This window comes from Macrobrachium rosenbergii, chromosome 20, assembly GCF_040412425.1.
Source record: "Macrobrachium rosenbergii isolate ZJJX-2024 chromosome 20, ASM4041242v1, whole genome shotgun sequence".
NCBI lineage: Eukaryota > Metazoa > Arthropoda > Malacostraca > Decapoda > Palaemonidae > Macrobrachium > Macrobrachium rosenbergii.
Window position 1 is genome coordinate 4,897,501 of NC_089760.1, and position 22,500 is coordinate 4,920,000.

General features: G+C 36.9%; 2 protein-coding genes across 3 annotated transcripts in view; one reads left to right on the plus strand and one right to left on the minus strand.

Moving 5' to 3' along the window:
• The window catches only part of DAT (Sodium-dependent dopamine transporter), a 173,933-nt gene that overhangs the window by 102,523 nt on the left and 48,910 nt on the right, over positions 1-22,500 (minus strand). The window contains exon 2 of the mRNA XM_067121831.1: positions 8,715-9,039. Within this exon, the coding sequence (XP_066977932.1) occupies positions 8,715-8,925 (211 nt within the window). The 5' untranslated portion in view covers positions 8,926-9,039. The remainder of the gene's footprint in view (positions 1-8,714; positions 9,040-22,500) is intronic.
• LOC136849005 (uncharacterized) overlaps positions 1-22,500 on the plus strand; it is a 189,808-nt gene that overhangs the window by 84,692 nt on the left and 82,616 nt on the right. The window lies entirely within an intron of this gene.

Here is a 22,500-nt window from a genome sequence, read left to right on the forward strand (position 1 = left end):
TTTTGCTAAAGACTGAAAAGCATTCCTGGTTCCAAGACTTTTCGTAAAGACTGAAAGAAGTCGAGTGGCTGGCTTTCTCTCACGCTTCCGAACAACCTCCTACTGATTTGTAGCTGGTTCAGCGACCGTAAATATCTGTCTGTGCGCTAGTAGAGAACTTTCAAAGAAATATGGCACAAAAATTCATTGCAGAAAGTGATGGCGGTACAAGGTGTTAGTAGTTTATGGATCGTTACAATGAGAAACAGTCTAACACAATCGATAGTGAGTGTCTAGTAGAGGATGAAAATGGGTCACGGTCATGGGAATATTTTATCGCCATATGTGTTAAACGCATTTGAAACTGCAGTAACGAAGAGTACTCAGGGGACAGCTTTTTAAATGTAGAAGAACCAAGGCTAAGTATGATTTGAAGAAGAGATAATGCCTGTGTTAATGGGTTGTTGAGACTAAATAGTAAGGAGAGGTTATGATGATTAGAAGAGACCAAGTTTTTTGAAAAGAGAAAATTGTGAATGAATATAAACAAAGGTCAAGTTACGGAAGAATAGATTTTGAGACGAAAGTATAGTCTTTAACCCGTTTTCAGGAGAAATGAGAACATATGCGGAAGGAACATTTTATATAACAACTGTAAATTACTACTTTTGAAGACTTTTAATGCATCTGTATTCTCACATGACGAGCGTATCAGTAAGAAAGGCGGGTAAATAATATAAAAGAGAGCTAAGCCTCCTCTGGCGAACAGGAGGCTTACGAAAATGAATGAAGTCCGATAATAATTCTCTGTTTGTTGGCTTCCAGGAAAAAGCAGTCTAGTGAAAAGCAATCTTATATATAAGGATAATGTTTTCCGTTCCTCTAACTCTCTCTCTCTCTCTCTCTCTCTCTCTCTCTCTCTCTCTCTCTCTCTCTCTCTCTCGCGAATTTTTTTATATTCTAGTTGGCTCCTTTGTCACGTCTAAACTAATGACTCGGAAACTAGAAATGTGTTTAATGTTTAGAAAAACATCCTAAAGTTGAAAGAAAGTCTCTCTCTCTCTCTCTCCCTCTCTCTCTCTCTCTCTCTCTCTCTCTCTCTCTCTCTCTCTCTCTCTCTCTCTCTCTCTTACTTCAAGCAAAGCATGTTTGGGAAGATGCAAGCGCTGCCCGTTCATTTTCTGTCAAGTGGCAGTATAAGTCAAGGTTATATATCGGAAAAACATTAAATAAGATTTAAGATGATTAACTAAACGGACATCCAGGTACACAAAACTCACTTTTACATAAAACTCATATATATATATTATATATATATATATATATATATATATATATATATATATATATATATATATATATATATATATATATATATATATATATATATATATATATATATATATTGCATTTATTCAATGGTTTGCATTTATTCAGTTTGCCCCCACTTTTTCCTAAGATGTGTCAGTTGATTTAAAAGCTAAAATTATTTACAGGAAGCTCATTAAGACCACTTCCACGAAAGTTCTACATTGAAACTCCGAAAATAAGTGAGGTTCATTCCTCACCTAACGTCTCGGACATGGCTTGCAGAAATTACAGGACAGTTTTGTAAAAAAGAAGCAAAAGAAAAGGAAAGAAAAACTCCTTAAGGAACTCGCAAACAAAAGGTTAAGTAAACTTCCAGAAACTTGTGAGACTCAGGCCAAAAAGGCAGTGCTGAACGCTGTGTTGTCGGAGATTCCCTGTGCTACGATTCCGTCATTTTATTCATTCATTTGGAAGTTAATCGGTTCGCCTCTATCAAGTGTAGTCATTTTATACTCTTGCAAACAATGCATGAGCCATGTTCCATTGCGAATCAAGAGCCTTTTATGCAAATACTGGAGGTATGCGCATTATGATTAAGTGTTGAGGATTAGAAGTAAGAACATGATCAAGAATAACCGTAAAGAATGTGGGACGGACCACGTCAATGCGGTAAATTGACCAATATCCACGTTAATGACCTGGTTTGGATCGTGATGAGAGCCTGAACCTTTTGCGCAAAACCCCAGATGATAATGCAGACCCCCGTCCCTTCTGTTTGCTATAAAGGCTTTCGTTTCCCTTTCTCAGAAGGATCACTTATTGAGAACAGACATCAGCATGGACACAAATAGCTTAGATTGTAGATTATATATATATATATATATATATATATATATATATATATATATATATATATATATATATATATATATATATATATATATATATATATATATATATATATATATATATATATATATATATGTATATATATATATATATACATACAATCTGATCCTAGGCCCTATTTGTGTCTATGGTGATATCTATTCTCAGTAAGCGATCTTTCGGAAAAAGGAATGATTCCATAACGAAAGATGAAGGCAATGAAAGAGATTAAAATATTAGAGAAATAACATTACCCAGTATTGATAGTATGATGTGTGAAGGCATCCTGAACGTGTAGTAGAATAGCACAGCAGGCTTAATAAAGCAAGAGGATGTAAGGTGCAAGATTTTTTTTTAAGAAACATCTGTGTGAAGCGTTTTCGAGGGAAAGGAGAATCGGAGGAAAGTTGAATTGCAGAAGCCAGCGTTGTCATATGGATGGCGTTCAGGTTGTGCACGGAGAATATAGTTCATTATTTATGATTATGAGTTTTTGCGACGAAAAATTAAGTATACCTTAGTTTAACCAGACCACTGAGCTGATTAACAGCTCTCCTAGGGCTGGCCCGAAGGATTAGACTTATTTTACGTGGCTAAGAACCAATTGGTTACCCAGCAACGGGACCTACAGTTTATTGTGGAATCCGAACCACATTATAGCGAGAAATGAATTTCTATCACCAGAAATAAATTCCTCACATTCTTCATTGGCCGGTCGGAGAATCGAACGCGAGCCCAGCGGAGTGCTACCGAGAACGATACCGACCCGGCCAATGAGGAGGATATGCCGATGGGAGGCTGACTACTGGGAGTTTGGGATATAACTTGGACTGAGACGAGGTATTTCATGCTGTACATCTTTTGTTGTTATGTGAATGAATGTAGATGCAAGCTTCTGAAATGAGAAGAGTTGTGAAGGAATGTGTAGTTGATGATGTTTGCTATTTGTGGCAAAATTAATTCATGTCAGCGAAGAAGTTGCATTGACTGGCGAAAAAATGTGTGAATAGATCTTCGCAGTGTCTGTCTAAGAGACAAAACAATAGTCAGGAATGTGAGTGACAAACGTTAGCATTCAGAGTAAGAGAACAGGAATGAATGTCTCATAAAAATATTTAGGAGTTAAAGAAGAAAATGCTGGTGTGGAATTATAGATATTATTATTTAAATCAGTTCTGTAAAATGGAAGTGGAGTGTGGTTGTGAAAGATGAATGAAAGAGAAAGTGTGGAAACTACTAAGCTGGAGTTTTTAGATCGTGTACGCTGGTAAGGACGATTAAATGCGTGAGAAATGTACAGATACTGTGCAAATATAGCAAATGTTGCCATTTAAAAAAATGGATCAGAATGGTTTAAAGTTACGTTGGTCACACGGAGAGACTGAGAGTGGAAAAGTTTATCTAGATGCAGGAGTAGACGAAGATTCATACATTGGTGGAACGATGATATGGAGGAGGTTTTTCAGAAAGGCACAAAAGATATGGACGAATGATGCCGCAAGTGTGCGGCATGTTGATGAGCAGCTAGCCATCCTAATGTGCTGGAGTGCAAAGTGGCTGAGGCTGCACAAAGTCTCTCCATAAAATATTAATTTTTGAATCAGCTCCTTTTAGGCCTGGACTGTCCTTCTCTCAATAAATCATCCCCTTTTCCAGCCATATAAACAGAGTGTAACACGAGTTTAGCAGTTGAATTGCCTAACACGCATCATCAACCCTACCCCCCTATCCCTGACTACTCACTGCGACATCCCGTACGCCATCTTACTTGCACGTTTAACGATAACAGTTATTTTAAAAATTCACCTCAATGACAAACGAAGCCTTAAAACGCATATGTTTATAGAACATTTTCTGCTCAGAATGACTTTCTTTTCATTTCCCAAAATATTTGGATGAACTCGTGTTACACCCTCATATAAAATGTGTGTATAAGGAGGCTTTATCTCTTAGACACACGTGATCTTTTTGTATTCACAAATATTAAGCCACAAATACCCCTTAATATCAAATTCACATTACTTTGCGAATAACTGACACCCAAAAGTGAACCATGCTTGAGTGCATCGCCTGGGGCCAGGAATCGAGCCTATACTATCTTTCATAGTAACCAAATGGATAAACCCGAGTTTCCTCTGTATCCAGCCCAAAATACATATGTTCGAATCCTGCCTGGGGTAGATGCACCTATTAGATGTACAGTAATTCCCCTTCGATACAAATTATACCGAAGGTGAGATGAATTCTGAAGTGTGAAGAATATTAGAATGAGGCTAAGAACAAAAATGATAAGAAAAACTCTTGGTTTAGGTTAGGACTTAAAACGGACTAAAAATATATCAAATTGAATTTCATACAAATTAACTGCACATACATATATATATATATATATATATATATATATATATATATATATATATATATATATATATATGTATGTATGTATGTATGTATGTATATGTATGTATGTATTTATTGTAGAACTCCGCAGCTCACACAGCAAAAACCCGGAGTTTAATGCCATAGAGGATAAACGATTTAAGCTCGTTTCCTGGAAAATCCAAAAAATGAATTGTGCCTGATAGTCAGTCTACTGTAGTGCGTTGCAGCAAAGATAAAAAAAGTCATTGGTCTAGCAGCTTCATTCTAAAACAGTTGATGAGAATGGGAAGGTTAACGCCTCTGAGGGCATACCCTCTAGAGGGAAGTGTGTACAGCTGATTAATATATTATATATATATATATATATATATATATATATATATATATATATATATATATATATATATATATATATATATATATAATGTATGTTAAATTTGTGTGGAGTTCACTGTGGTAAATATTTAGTAAGTCTTAGGACCCAACCTAAACCGTGAGTTTTTGCTATCGTTTTTGTTCGTTAGTCTCATTCTAATATCCTTCAAAGTTTCCTTCCGTATTTCTTTCTTGTCATCTCTTGTCGTTTGTTCTACTTTTTTATGCTTCGCGCTTGTTACCTCTTGGCACTCATTGTTCTTATCTTTGGTTCTCTCGACACATTTCATTTTTTTTTTTTTCCTTATTCTTCCCTCCGTGAGTGTTCAAGTTTCTTTCCTCTCTTTCTGTTCTCATTTTCCTTATCACCTCGCCCGCCATTCTTCGCCCCCTAACCCCCAGATCTCCTGTTAGCCTCCCTCTACCTCCCCCCACCCCCCCAAACCCGCCTTTTCCCCACAGTAGAGGAGTGAAGCTCCAATCTTGGGAACAAATAGACACCCGTGAAGTACATAACTATCACTCCCAGCTGCCGACCCTCACAGCAACTTCCCTCATTTTGTCCCCTCCCCCATTACTCCTCCAATTATTCTTTCGTTCTGATTATTCTTTGCTCTGATGGTAAAACGACACCGCCCTTCGGTAACAGCTTTCCAAGAAAGTGGCCCGCGTTTTCGATACCCACGTAGCGGTTCTTTAACAGACGTATTAGGGGTGCGTGGTTTGGAGGGTAAACCTTGAATAGCATTAGGATTGGCAACTGCAATTCTCTGTAAGTAGGTACGTGCCTGTTATCATGGGAAGTGGGTCGTCATGTGCTGAAGAGCTGGGTCTTTACTCTTCACTTTGTGGCTGTAGTAGAACGTGATGTGCCTTTTGTGCTAGGCAGCGTACGGAGTAATTGTCGTACGCCTGGATTGGATGGGATCATTGGATTTATTTGTTGAGGGCTCTGAATTGAGACTCGCCAATTGCATTGTTGGCTCTGTCAACTGCCATCTTTCACTGGGCATGCCATAGATGTTTAGTTAAGTGATTAATGCTCTCTCTCCTTAGTAAACCATTCACGGCTGCGATTTCTGTTTTGTTCGCCATACAGAAAATAGTTCATTGTTGGAGTGACGCTGGAAGGTGAAGACAAACATTACAAAACTAATACGTCACTTTCTTATATCTAAATTGTTTTGCTGTTTATCTACGCATTGTCGTCCTTATACATAGTTTAGATTGACAATTAAATATTAGATTATACTTGTTTCTAGTTCTGAGCTTTGGTCGGTGTCTGTTTTTGGAATTTTCAGTAAAACTTTGCTGCATGCTCTCATGTGCGCATAGTCTGTTGCCTTGCTGGAAAAATTTTGCTGGAAGGAACTTTTACTGATTAAGTTCCTGTATTGTATTTGCAAAGAAAAATATATGTTGTTGACCTGTTCCTTTATATTTTCAAGACATAACGATATTCTCTTGGCACCAAATGAGCGAAACGCTTCTATCGTTGTAGAAAGTGATTGGAATAATTTTCTATGGCAAGCAGTGGAGACAGTTATTGAATGAGAGACGCAAAAGTGGGCATCACGTGATTGTCAAGCTCCAGAGAAATTTGCGGAGAGGTGAAGGAAGGTGGTGTTCAATGGAAAGGTTGGAGTGAACATTGTAAAGATTTGTTCGAGAAAGGGTGAAAATGCAGCTCTATCAACAGCAAGCAGTTTCTGGGTAGCACCAGTGTTTGGAATCGACGTGTCCACCATCACGTCGACAGAGAAGCTTATAGACCCTAGGAATCTTTGTATTCGAGGACACTAGGACTTGGGGCTCGTAAGTAAATTGTCAGAGTTCGTAACAACTGAACCAGAGAAAGGAAAATACTTTGGGTAGGTTTGAGGTTCATTTGCCAAGATGTCAGATGCTAATGCTGGAACTGCTCTTATATATATATATATATATATATATATATATATATATATATATATATATATATATGTATGTATATATATATATATATATATATATATATAATGTATATATATATACACATATATATATGGGTGTGTGTGTTATGTGTTTATGTGTGTGTGTATGTATTTGTGTGTGTGCAAACTTGTTGATGAAAGATTTTGCTTAGTCCATTTCGTTCCTCACTGGTGTAGTGCATAATTTGTAACAAAAAATTAATTAGGAAGTTTGGGGTCTGCCGTTTGACAGCATTTCCATTTTTCATCCCAGAAATGTTATCTTTTATGGAAACATGTAAAAACTTGCATTCGTCTACAGAAAAGTTCCATCTTATTATTTTTTCTGTTGTGGCAACGAAACTTGAAAACTATAGATTTTGTTTGGAATGTATTCGAAAGGCTGGTTGTCTTGAGAGTATCAATAAATTATTATATTCCATTTGATAGCTCTCTCTCTCTCTCTCTCTCTCTCTCTCTCTCTCTCTCTCTCTCTCTCTCTCTCTCTCTCTCTCATTCTTCACCAGGAAACAAAGCTATGAGTGAGGAGTAACAAGACTTTCAGGAAATGTCTCTCATAGGGTTAGAACAGACAACTATTCTGACAGTTTTCATGTATAGATCCAGTATTTTCTGGATTTTAAACTAAGATTTAACCTTTACGAGTATACTAACTCCTATTGAAATCTTTTATTTGGCGTTTGATTTAACGAAAAATTATGCATGAATACATGATCACGCTTCAGGTTTAGGAGAACTTTTTGCTTTTAGGTGAAAAATCATTTTGAGTATTTAGTCTTATAGAATTAAAAACAGCCGTATGGCATGAAAGAGGCTCTGTTGTCTAGATTTTCCTTGAACTCTATAGAAAAAGTACAGTCAGGTTAGTATCTCTCTCTCTCTCTCTCTCTCTCTCTCTCTCTCTCTCTCTCTCTCTCTCTCCTTTCCTCGAACTTCCTGCATCTCCTTCAGAAAGGTCTCGCCCTCCTTTCACCCAGGACAGGGATGGTATGGCCAGGCCGGGTCCCTCATCCCTGTCCCCTTGACGCTTAAAATCCCAGGCAAGAAGGAAAGTATCGCCCAGAGCCACACTTCGACAAGGCACAAAGAGCCACTCGAAGAATTTGGGGGTAAAAGGCACACCAAGAGCGGTATTTTCCCTCGCTAAGAGGTGCGTGGAGTCACCACTTAAGGTCTTTCAACTCGTTTGCTTTTGCTCACACCGACGGGGTTTTATTCGGCTTCTTATTTCTTTTGTCATCTGGGATCTTCTTGACTTTTTCAGCTCGCTGCTGACCAACTTTAAAAGAATTGTATTCTTTCTGGTGATTTTGTGATTAATGGTGTAATTTTAGTTAAAACACTTTTGGTGTGCGGTTTGGTTATTTGAAGTGTTGAGTTGGGTCTCTACCATTTCCTATATATTATGGAATCTTAGCGATGGAAAATCAACGTAGTGAAAAGATGTCATTTGCCTTTGTCAGAGGTTAAGCCGATTATGGTCGTGTTAATAAGAAGAAATGTTGTACGTCAGTTGTTTCAGACAGATGTATGATAATCTTGAAAACTGACTTTTCCGTAAAACCCTACGAATTTTTGTCTCTCCTAATTTTAGATTACGCGTTTATGTTGAACAGCTGACAGTACACGGAAGATATGTCAGGATGAAATCTGAAGTGGAAATCTAATCTATCAGATGACTTTCATGTAGAGTTTTTGTGTTAAGGAGAATTATGTCATACTCTTAAATGATAATCGGCCCCAAGACCGCCGCAATGTCAGAGAACCCGCCCTTGTTTCCAACATGAGAAGTGGTTGGGCAAAACTCACCTCCGCCATTCTTGTAACACAAGTAGGGAAACCTCCAGACATTTGCCAGATCGACAGCAAAGCCTATGACGGACAGCAGAAAATCGACCTTCTTGCCCCAGGTCTCTCTCTCCTCCCCTTCAGTGGTGGCCACCCCTGTCTCACCCCCTGGGGCAGCGGTGTCCCCGCCTCCCCTGCAGGGCACAGCGGATTTCTTGTTCCCACACGCCATTTTGGGCCGCGACGCCTTTCGGGTGAGGGGTTCTACAAGCCCGGTTTTAACAGCTTTAGGGCAGAGTCCTTACGTGATCCTGCCGTTTTCCTAGCGACGTGCATATAGGCTATCCTGTAAGGAAAAAAAAAAAACACTAAGTTAAAGACATGTAGTGACTTGTGAGAATGACAGAGTAACATGCCTATCGATTCAATAACCTTAATATATGGCATCCTGGATGACACTGTTTATTCTAATGTCATCGAAGACAGATAGCGAACGTGGTGTTTTTCACAGGAATAGGATGGTACTAACCTTAGTAAAGTGAGAATAAAATAAATACCATGAATCCATTGGTAGGACAAGTAAAAGTATATATAGTGTACACGAGTGTAATGTTTTAGACGATACAAGAAAAGCAAATAGAGTCATTTGTATAAGAAGGCAATAAGAAAGGAAAGAATTGTAAGATCACGTAAAACAGTAAAATTTACATTAGTAAAACAGTTTATTTTAAGCACTCATAAGAATGCCGGACAAAAAGTCAACAAATCTGGAGATAGAACAGTTAGGTTGCGTAATCATTTACCAAAGTATATATAATTGTTTATATATATATACTCTATATATATATATATATATATATATATATATATATATATATATATATATATATATATATATATATATATATTTTTTTACATGATACTTACAAAGAAAGAACATATTGTTAACTCGTCACCGAAGATGTTTTCTCGTAGCCGCCTTCAACTAATAGCAACACTTGACTGGTTGTCGTTTCGTTTTCCTGAAACATTGCCGATGTTTGAATAAACATTGTAGACCAACATTTTTTCTTTTATGCTTTTATCATCCCTTATTTTAGTTCTTTTTTTTATGCGTACAGTATGTGTGAGAACGTATTAATTTATTTGTGTGCTGCATATACAGTATACTCAACATACTATACACAAACCTACGGATTATATACATACATTTACATTCACATATTCTCTCTCTCTCTCTCTCTCTCTCTCTCTCTCTCTCTCTCTCTCTATATATATATATATATATATATATATATATATATATATATATATACATACACACACATACAGTATATATCTATGTGAATGTAAATGCATGCATATAATCCGTGGGTATATGCATATTGCGCATATATGTACACAAATAAGTTAATACGTTCTCACACATAATGTATGAATTAAAAACGGAGCTCAGATAAGGGATGGTAAGAACATAAAAAAATTCTGGACTAGAATGTCTATTTAATTATCGGCAATGTTTTAGGGAAACGAAATGACAAATACTTAACTGAGCTTGTAGTTGAAGGCTGACTACGAGCAAAACACAGACGATGATCAAAATATCAGAGCATCTTCGGTGACCAGTTAACAATATGCTCCTTCTTTGTACGTATTATGCGAAAGGCGATAGGACGCTCATATTAGGGACTCACCCATCCTTGATCTGAAAGAAAATGGGAAGGGAGCCATAAACCAAGTTCAGCAACACGCATTCCTTGGGTTTATTTCCTACGCCAAATGGGTTTGAATTCAAAATGAAATTTAAGAAGATAGAAAAATTTCTTACATTTGGTATGAATAAGATTATGTTTCTCTTAGATGATGCTTGTCAAGTTTTCATTGATTGGGAGCTGAAAACAGACTGACGAAAAAATGTGAACATTTTCATGATTACTTAGCAGTTTAGATTTAAATCATCCAAAAGCTCACCAAATCAATGAATCATGCTTTACCTACCCGGTGCTGAATATTGCGTAATCAAAGTAAGGTCTATACATTATCGAATAATGATTTATTTATATTCAAGTTAGATCTTCTTCTTCTTCTTTTAACGTGCTTTTTCCCATTTTTGTATGGGGTTGCCTTCTTTGAAGGACTTTTGATTTGGCTTTGGGGTAGACCGTAGTCTCGATCGGCTGCCCTGCCTGAATCGCTTAACCCCGGTAGCGTATGTTACATGTATCATACCAGACCAACGCCCTTTCTTCTCAGCAGCGAAAGTTGTTGCGCTTGGTAGGTCGAGAGTTCGAGACGTGTGAGGTGTTTGTTATGTTTTTAGATGTTGTGGTGGCTTTGTTTTGTGTGTGTATTTAGTCTGTAACACCCATTTTGCTTTTAAGCAAACCTATCCGTTGATTACATACATAATCCCGGGGTGTCTACAATAAAGTGTCTGATCATCGGCTGCGGATTTGAACCCGAAGACCTCTACGAAGTCCGAAGCTGCTGCTGTAACCGACTGAGCCATCTAGGCTCCTGTATATTCAAGTTAGATATAGTGCATTTATTGTTTGGATTGATGATTGGTACTATATGAGGAATACTTGTAACCATCAGTTACAAAATTACTCCAAGAAACTTTGTTCCGATTAATAAAGAATAAGTCTGGTATTTAGAAGATGTTTTTAGAAGCCTAATTTCGGATTCGTCCATGTGCTGTTCCTACAGTTCATTCAAAATAATTAACAACCCACTCAGTGAATCAGAAATGTATACAAAATACAATAAACAATTAAATAATTTTACGTAATATGAGTTCTGACGGTACAAAGATATTTTTATCTTATTCGTCAAAAAAATGTTTTTAGTCTGTTGCAAAATTAGAAAAACATTTTGCGACCGTTTAAACAAGTGATATATATTAAAACTAACTGGGTCTATCCACGGTTTCTCTTTTGTTGTATTTTATTTTCTTTCTTGTTTTTTCTCAATGATTTTATGTTTCTCACTCTGACCCAGAGGGCAACTGGTTCTGTTCTACTCTATTCTTTAAAAATCTTAACAGCTGGAACAATATTTTTATGCTGTGTGATTCTTTGTGCTTTGTGCATTGTTTAATTGATATAAGAACCTGTGCAGCTCCACTGACAGCTGTCTCATTTAGGTGCCATATTTAGTGGCCTTATGCAAGGCAGTGACCATTCGAGTAATGTTCTCCAACTGGGATTGTGCCAAGCCTGCGGTCAGTCTGGTAAAAGATCCTTTGGTTGAGGTTACATTTGAGCACACTTTTTTTTTTTTTTATTTTGCCTTTTCAAATGGATTTATTGATGTAGATGCTTTGCTTTAATTATATTCTGCGTTTATTCAGTTTGTGCTCTTATCCAAATTTTTCTTTGCTCTTTCCTTCTTCAGATGCGAACATTCTATTCAATAGATGTTTGCCAGTCAAATTTACAGTCTCTGTTTGTTCTGCATAATGTATGTTAATAAAAAAACACAAGTCATAAAAAAACGTACTTTTGGATTACCTGTGTAAATAAAAAAAAAAATCATCTTGGGCCTATGGAAGGAGTCAGAAACACCTCTTTTTTTTCTCTCTCTCTCTCTCCCGTTCCTCTTCCCCTCTCTTTCTCCCCTTGTCATCCATTCCCAACCCTCTGCTTCTTACCCCAACAATAGACGAACTAAATTCACCCCAGTTGAAGGATCCAATTGTCTCGCTCCCCCTTCCTGTGCCTATCACGAGGCTGTCCGTTATGTACTCAAGTCCAAAGCGCAGATTTTTTTTTTTTTTTTCTCAACCCTTTTGTTTTTCTTTAATCACCACGCTTGTTTGTTTACATCGCAGCTGTTATCTTGATTATGGTATAGCAACTTACTTTTTTCCTTCTTTGTCTTGCGTCTTGTTTTAAAAGTTATGTATTCTACTCTCGCATGATTTATGTAAATGATATTCACGGTATGACTTATAATGATTTCAAGACTTTGTTTAGACTAACAGAAAATGATTTGGCTCACATTAGAAAGTCATTTTTTTCGGATTCAATTGTGTAGTTTAATTAGTTTGGAAGTTTTATTTTGGTTAGAATGCCAAATTCTTTGCCATTACAAGCATCTGTATATAGCAGAATTTTATGCAATTAAAATTGCTGTAAAGACAATATCCATAAAGAAGTTAAATGATATTATAATATAAAGTGACTTAAAAAGCGCAATGGAAGCTATAAAATCGTATAGTTTATAACATCCCTTAGTATCTGATATGAAACTGATTCTGCACAGAATGAAACAAAAGCACATACAAATAATATGTTGGATTCCATCTCTTACAGGAACTGAAGGAAACGAAAGAGTGTGGTATTGCAGCGTAAGAAGCGATAAGATTATCCATCTTTCAACAACATCTTCCAGTCGAAGATTGGCTGAATGTAGTGAACTTAGTGATATGGAAAAATAGCAACCTGACTTTGATAACAACCCGTTAATAAACAAATTAAGAACTATTAAAGACACTTTCAGAGAATGCCATCATCTTCTAGAAATGATAGAAAACAAGTACTCTTAACAAGATTCAGAATAGGACATTGTAATCTAACACAGGTTTTTAATGTGCACACCTCACAATCCCCAACAAATTTGTGATATATGTCAAACGCAAGTATCTATTAAGTCTAGTTTAAAGGATTGCCAGCAGTAACGCCACAATAAACTTAAGTTTTGAAAACCACACAATGAAAGAAATTTTAGCTGAATATAAACACTTTTCTGCAGAAACAATTCTAAAATGTTTATAACACTGCAACGTCTTCAATAAAATCTAATTTACTCCAAATAAAGTTTACACATAAGATTACTGACTAATCCTTCTGGCCAGCCGTAGAAGAGTTCTGTTAATTCAGTAGTCTGGTAAAGCTACTCTTTAAAAAATCAACTGGATGGTTAAAAACTTTAACAAAAATTTCCCTGAAATTTAATCTTAAAAAACTGTGAGTACTTAAAACTGTTTATTATTATAGTGTTATTTGGAAATAACTTATTTTCTAAGAACATTTTCTCTCAAAATAATAAGCTTTTATATTTTACCTCCATTAATTGCAATAGAAAATTGGTAATAGTTTCTAATAAATGATGAAACAGTTACATTTATGTTGATTTTAAGAAGCCAACAAATTTTTTATTTAATAAAATATCTAGAGTGATCATCCGTTTGCTTTTCTTGTTTTTGGACTACGGTTTGGGTAAAATAAAATTAAACGCAACTTTTGTATTCAAGGGTACAAATAAGAGAGTAAGAGAATGGTAGGCATCTCTTGAATCGGGTGGCATGAAGGCAAAGGTGGGTAAAACTGAGGGTATGATGTCCCCCAAATTAGGAGGGAATGGTTTACTTATACAACACAGATGGGGCCTAGATTTGAAAAAGGCTTAGAATTTCAGATACTTAGGATAGAATCTACTCAAAGCCAGGAGGGAGGGTGTGAAGTATTTACTATCCGTTTTAGGGACCGCGAGTCATTGTTTTTCTCAAATATCTTTCAAACTAATTATTTGGTCGAAATGGTACTTTGACACAGTGTACAAGACACCTCCTGCTAATGGGAAAATGGGTGGGTTTAGTATCTGAAGGGCATTTAAAACATAATATGAACCTTATAGATGAATTATCTAAAATCAACGTAAAAGATTGTAAATTTGCGAGTTTCGATGTAACTTCCTTGTTTACCAATGTACCAGTCAAGACGACGATGTAAGTAATAAAAAAGAATAAGGAGGCAGGGGATTATACATGCAACTTACATCATGACGTTTTGATAAAACTGTTGTCAGCGGCCCCCAGCGTTAATGTGTTCAAGTGGGGCAAAAACCATTATATACAAAAAATGGCGTGGCCATGGGTTCAAGTCTTTCACCAACCTTAGCTAATATCTTTACGGAATGGTTTGAAACGGGAGAGGTGGGCAAATAGATAAAGGGAACTTAAATATCGTAAAATGGGTAAGATACTTGGATGACATCTTGAATATTTATAAGGGAGAAAGGGAGGAACTACACAAGTTCCTAGAAAACATAAATAAACTAAATGAACACATCAAGTTCACAATAGAAGAAGAGAAGGAGGAGAAATTCCTTTCTTGGATGTACTGGTAAAGAGGGAAGGGGAAAATTTAAAATTCAAGGTGTACAGGAAGAAGACATACGCCGATTCATACATACATATGTTTACAGTCATAGGAAAGAAATAAAAATGGGAATAATGACAGGGTTGGCCATTATGGCTTATACGATTTGCAGTCCCAAAATCTTAGATGAAGAGCTGGAATACCTGAGGGAGAGTTTTAGGAGATTAGGATACTCTTGAGTACTGGTGGGGCGAGACTCATAGCAAGGCAAGAATAAACTATTATGGGGAGAAGGAAGGGATAGAAAAGGAACATTTGGTAGGGAAGAAAATAATATCAGTCAGTCACACCCATCAACAGGAAGCTAGATCATTTCTTGATAGGTAGTTACAAAAACACCATTAAGAACAAAATAGTTAGAAACAAAATGTCGATAGAGGGTGGAGAGATAAGAGGGGGGTATATATGGCAGCGTGTCTAGACTGAAAATCGGTACTATGGCGAAACTGGCAAATCCTGCAAAGAGCGAAGCAAACAACACATACAGAACATAAGACATTATAATCAGGCGTCGACAGTTGCCAAACATTGTTGGGAAAAAAAGACCACAAAATAGACTGGGAAAATACGAATTTTTTGTACAGGGTCACTAACAAAACGGCCAGACTGGTTGGTCATACACCTTCATAACATGCTGTAAAAACGCAATGGCAGGGAACACCGGAAACGCCTTTGAAGACAGCATATCAAGAAAAATTGTGCACTCCACAGTGGAAAGGAGACAAAAAATGCAAGAGGACGCACGAGACATGCACACCTGGAGGAAGGAGCGGGCAGAGAAAGGCGAACTTCATGGGGGGGTGGGGTTCATACAGGAGGAGGAGGGTAATTATAGGATTAAAGACCCAGCACACAGATATAAATACAGCTGGACTACGTGTCTGGTCATTGTACGGATACTTGAGAATGAGGACTGTTTGTCCCAGAAAGCTTGTAACTTTTTTGAACAAATGTCTCCACTAGGTACCATCCAATTTGAATGAGGTCCTGTTAGTAATTGTACTAATGCACAGAACAATTGTGTATGTAATAAAGTTAATTTATTTGACCTCGATATGGATTGGTTCAGGAGTTTTAAAAGAACGTATGGAGGCAGAGCCATGCTGGAAGTAAGAATATATATATATAAAGTCGTGGTTGACTTGGGTCAGCAGTGGAGAACTATGTACTGGCCTGGCAGTGGCACTTCTGCTGCAGATGCGCTTGGATGTCGTGGTTGACTTGGGTCAGCAGTGGAGAACTATGTACTGGCCTGGCAGTGGCACTTCTGCTGCAAATGCGCTTGGATGTCGTGGTTGACTTGGGTCAGCAGTGGAGAACTGTGTACTGGACTGGCAGTGGCACTTCTACTGCAAATGCACTTGGATGTCATGGTTGACTTTGGTCAGCAGTGGAGAGCTATGTACTGGCCTGGCAGTGGCACTTCTGCTGCAAATGCGCTTGGATGTCGTGGTTGACTTGGGTCAGCAGTGGAGAACTGTGTACTGGACTGGCAGTGGCACTTCTGCTGCAAATGCGCTTGGATGTCGTGGTTGACTTGGGTCAGCAGTGGAGAACTGTGTACTGGCCTGGCAGTGGCACTTCTGCTGCAGATGCATTTGGGTCTGTCATGATCCAACCACATGGAGACAGCATGATTGAACATTGAACTGATGGCGCCGGAAGTGTCCAGGTTCCGGTGAGGTATGCGCATGTGTGTGTGTGTGTGTGTGTGTGCAATCTCCCATGGTAAATTTATGAGAGGAACAGTGACTCTCACAGGGGGACTTTGATTTTGGTGGAGGGGGGTGTGCATTTGCCTTGTGAGAGTTTAAAGATCACCACCGTGACGATACCTTATCTGGGCCATAGAAAAGTAAGTAAGATTGCTCAGTGACACATATCTTTTCCAGACTTTAGAGGGGAAACCCCCGGTTGGGAAGCAGTGAAATTGATCGATGTCTACATAATGAATCTTCCCATTTAATGCTCCATTGGACATTTTTCTGTTTTGAATATGTATGTAATTGACACCATTTCAGGTTTTAATATATTGATATGTTTCTTTCACTTTGCCTAATGCAGAGAGATATTTATTCTTCTCACTCATCCAGACAGACTTTGCTCACTCTGGACAGGGCTTCAGTGACACCTGCACGATGTTACTACAAATCTCACTTTTTGCTCGATATTTACCTCCACAAGTATTCTGAAATTTGCACTGACCTATTCTGCTGTTGCATAATTCACAATTGCCTCTTCTGTCCTACACATTCAACATCTCTTAAGAGATCCGCATCAAAAAGGGAATGCAGCCTCTTCAGACAGCGTCTTTTTATTTGCAACTTCATTCGAAGACCACTTTATCTTTCTCTGCATTTAGTTCGATAAAGAGCAACCTTTTCTTCAGAACGATCTATTCACGTCCACAATTTTCGAAATCTCTCTCTTGTTTTCATTAGATCAGTCCTTGAATGCTACATTTATCTTCGTTTTATATAGTGCATGCATGGTCATCTTTTCTTTTGTGCAAGAACACATCAAACATTCTCGTATTTTCTATCGCTTACCTGATTTCATCATCCCACCACTCACTGTTTGCATTCACTCTTCCTATCCATCCGTCCCCACAAACAAGCTTTGCGGATTCTGTGATGTCCTTGAAATTTGGGTGCTCCTTATACTTCTTTCGCCTCATCATTCTTAACCCTAGGTCATTCTCATCCGTATCATTATCCTAAAAACATTGTATCACTCTTCTCGTCTGCATTACATTTACAGGCGTTTAGCCTTCTAAAACTGCATCTTTTAATGTTTCATTTTGGCTTTAATCGGATGTTGATCTGTTGTACTTGCAGTCACTAACTCACTCACCATTACAGCCATCCACTTGCCCTTTCCCCTACTCTGCACTAGTAGCACATAATAGTAAATGCTTATCCTCGCCATTTTTCTGAGGTGCACTTAGTAGTCCTCTTTAGAATCAAGGGAGAATAGATGCGTCAAATAAACAGTTTGTATTTATCAAAATTTCATAAAAACAGAACCTCGAGGAACCTTCCTTTCCATTCTTTATAATGGAACATTATCATGTGTTTCTGTTACTTCGTTTTCATCCATTGTTGAAAACAATAACGGCATATTCTTTGAAAACTCATGCCCGGAAGTTTATTCAGTGTTTCGCGCGCGCGCGCGCAGGAAGCATAAATGTTTCGAATTAATGGGACAGGTAATCCAAGAAAGAGAAAGCTGAAAGTTTAACTCGGAGTGACTTTGATCTTTAGTTTCGAAGAAAGACCCTTCTTTTGTCTTTGTTGCACAAGACTTTTAATCTGACAGTAAGAGCTCGAAAGCGCTAAAATTTAGTTTATTTCAAAGAGCTTCCCAGGATGCCTTTTTTGTCTCCTTTAACTTACTTGCCTTATGGTTTTTCGTCTTTCAGTCCCTGTTCTCTTTTGTGGTTTATCTTAATATGAGGATATACAGAATATTTCTCACGTGTCCAGCCATTTCCCCTCTCCAATTTCTGTAGTTCTCACAAATGTTGATACTTCTCTGACCTCCTGCGTTGCAGCGCTATTTATTCACAGTTAGTGACTGATATAATCAACAGGCATTCGCTCCAAACTCTCTTGTGAGCTGTTATAAGAGTCGTCTTGACGTGTTTTAATTTTCTTCCATCTCTGAACAATATAGTCACCGTGTTGGCTTCGCAGGCCTCGTTGTAACCCCCAAGAAACTATACACAAATTGGTGACATGCCCTTGGTCCTTCACCAGTAGCTTTAAATTTCTCAATGGTATAGAGAGGCATGCACACTCTGACACTTAAGAGTTGAATATAAATTCTGAATTTAAAAGGCATTACTGTAATGAGTTTGCTACTTGCCTCTCAAGAGCTGAGGATTAAGATATATATATATATATATATATATATATATATATATATATATATATATATATATATATGTAATATATAGTAAATATGTGTTTATATATAATCAAATGAATGCTCCAGAGTTTACTGGGAAGTAAATAATTTTCTGAAATGTTTCGATGTGTAGCTCAGATAGATCTCTCTCCCCATCGTGAACCAGATAAAATCGCTCCTTTTTAGTCCCTTTCTTTCTTGCTAAGATCAGATAAAATCCTTTTCCCCTTGTCCTTTCTTTCTATGGGAGAGACAGGTGAAAAAGATTAGTGAATGGGAATCTTTCTATTGCTTAAACGAATTTTGCAGCGATACAGTTCTTTCTTTTATGGAGTTGAATCCTTTCAGCCATGCGGATATCCAGCTGCAGGTGTGAGCCGCCCAAAGAAACTGTAATTAAACGTATACAAACTTGACCTTAATCATAAACGCAACAAAAGGATGTGTATATATATATATATATATATATATATATATATATATATATATATATATATATGAGCCGCCCAAAGAAACTATAGAAAATTAAATATATACAAAAGTGACCTATTCATGTACTCAACAAAAGGATGTAGTAGTGTGTGTATATATATATATATATATATATATATATATATATATATATATATATAATATATATAGTAGAGAGAGAGAGAGAGAGAGAGAGAGAGAGAGAGAGAGAGAGAGAGAGAGAGAGAGAGAGAGAAAATCAAAACAAAAAGAAGAGTGATACATCGAGCAGGACTTTAGTAAGGTAGAGTTATTATCTGAAATTTAATGCTCTTCTCTTTTCCGTGTGTGTGTGTGTGTGTGTTTGCAGCATAGCCCAACAGCCTGTTTCTTGACATCAGCAGATGCCAGTACCCAGGTACAGTTGGGTGGACTTGTAAGTAGTACTAGAGGAATGAACTCTCTCCCAGAAATCGCGAGCGTGAGTACCGTACCTTTCTGAGACGGTAAGGGCGTTTTTCAGTTGAGTATTTTAGACCTCAACACTTTTCGAATTGAGGACCAACCCAATGGCAAGTCGACTGTTTTACTACGATATTATATATATATATATATATATATATATATATATATATATATATATATATATATATATATATATATATATATATATATATATATATATAAGATATATATAGAACTTAGATTAGGTTAAAAGGTTAGTGCTTACAAAGTCCGTGCATTGTTCGACTCTTAATCCTTACAGTGGAAAAAGGGAACATTACTTTGCTCCTTTTTTTCGTTTTTTGTCCTTGTGTTTGTTTGTTTGTTTGTTTTTTGCACGTCTTACAACTTACCTCGAATACTGTTGGCGTTTTTGTTCTTCAGAAGACAATAACTGGCTTCGTAACAGTTCATAATAAGTTTTTGATACATTGAGTCGATACACTTGTGTCAAGAAAACATCAAGAATTCAAGATTTTACTTAAGGTGATTGAATGATGATTAAAATCTAGTTACAGAAGAAAGCAAAAAAAAAAAAAAATTATTCATGACTTGCATACTTTCAGCTAGATTTTTATTTTTTTACTATAATTACATTAACATTATCATTACACGCTTTTAATACGTAATTTTACCACGGCAAAGGTTTTTGGGTGAAATTGCCTTATCCTCAGTACCCTGAAACAAAATCTCCTTTAATTCACTCTCTTATGTGCTTTGTTCAGTTGTGCAACAGAGACGTGAGGATTTGTGAAAACTAGGTAACATCACAAAAAAACAGTGGTGCGATAAAATCCATAATTGAATAAGTTTTCTTGTCCAACAGCTTGTTTATCCAGTCCTGGGATAAACAAAGCCACTGAGTTTCCTTGGCAACGCTTTTATCATTATGACACTTGAAGTATTATCATTTATTATTGATTATAGTGATGATACTGGTAGTAATAGCAACTAAACGCGATGCAATGATAATGGAGAACATGAGAGAAAGACTTTAGTACTTATTGATCAATATCAGACCATTTTAGGAAAAGTCTTGAAAAGATAAATTGAGGAACTTATACGTGTGTATTCTCTGGCACAACAACAAAAAAATGACAGTGGCTGAAAATCTCGCAAAAGTAACCAGACTTGACCATGAGACGTAATTAGTTCCAAATTAAGTCGTAGAATGCCTGAATAACAAGAAAATGTCAGTCAAGCCTTAAAGATTGGAACATAAGGTATGAATCCTGGTAGAGCAGATGGAAAGAAATGGGTCGTAATTATCAGAGGCAGGAAAGGCAGCAGAATTTGTGTAAGAGAAACGAAACCGGAGAGTCTCGAGGGAAAGGAAGTGGGTTTGTATGGAGCAGCTTGGGAGCTACTTTTGCTCTAGGGGAGTGAAGTGTGTGTACATGGCAAAAGAATAGAGGCAGCTGTTGAAATTATTCGCCCTAGAAGTACACGTCGAGTCAGAAGATATTGTAGTGTGAGAAATAAGAAGGCGCGGAAGAGGAATGGTAAAAATCTCAGCATAGAGTGGTTTGATGCGTTTTAGTCATGTGGGCTACAGAGAGAAAAAACGGAGAAGAGCTTAACCTACCGGCGAGATCGATATTGCGGAGGTCACAAGGCGAGAAAGTAGAAATGCCAGAGGGTAAAATGGTTAAAACACTGGAAAGAAAATGGCCACAGATACAAGGCAGGCTGATATTGGTATAATAAAAGCAAATGTATTATGGGATTCCAGGTATTCAGAAGCTGGTTTTCTCGAGTGTAGCTTCTTGTACATTAAACCTAGCATATAATAATAGCAGAGAACAGTGTTTCACTATCATATTACCCTTTAGGTTCTTCGTAAGTGTACGTGTAATCTGCTCACATTATATCCGCGTATAAAAGTAAGGAGAGGGAAGAGGAAAGGAAGACGTAAGAAAGGTTAGATAGATGGTGTGAAAGAGTTACTGAAAGAAAGGGGGCCCCAACACTCAGGAAGCGAAAGAGTCTACGAGACAGAGGTAAATGCTGTAGCGTGTCGGGAGCTCAGCATGCTTCTGAAAAGCCTAATATTGTATAAGTTTTCTTGCAAAGGGGTTCACATATTTGGGAAATTTTTCTGCCTTTTACACCGCTTGCTGCATTTCTCCAAATATATCATCTGTCAAATAACTCATTTTTCACCACAGTTTCAACATCCACTTACAGTAGTCTCCTTGAATGTGAAATGTGTTTAATATTTCTTCTTCAACTGCAAAATTTATCAGTGTCAATTTCCACTAACTCTTCCGTAATGTGAATGTGTTTATTCTTAAGTTGCAATATTTAACAAACCGGCATTACTAGTATTCAGGGAAAATTCATTTAAATGGCCTCCATCCTCAGCAGGAAAAAGTAAACACAAGATGGTATTAAGGCTACCTAGGATTACTATTTAAAGAGATATTTAGATTCATAACTACATATAAGTTGCTACTAAATCTTAACAACACCAAGAAACTTCAATAGACATTAATATTGTGTGTGTGTGTATACATATATATATATATATATATATATATATATATATATATATATATATATATATATATATATATATATATATATATATATATATATATATATATATATATATATATATATATATATATATATATATATATATATATATATATGCACCCACATATTAATGTCTATTGAAGTTTCTTGAGTTGTTAAGATTTAGTAGCAACTTATGCGTAGTTATGAACCTCTGAATATTAATGTTTTCGTGGTCTGCTCTCAGGAAGTCCGCATTATAC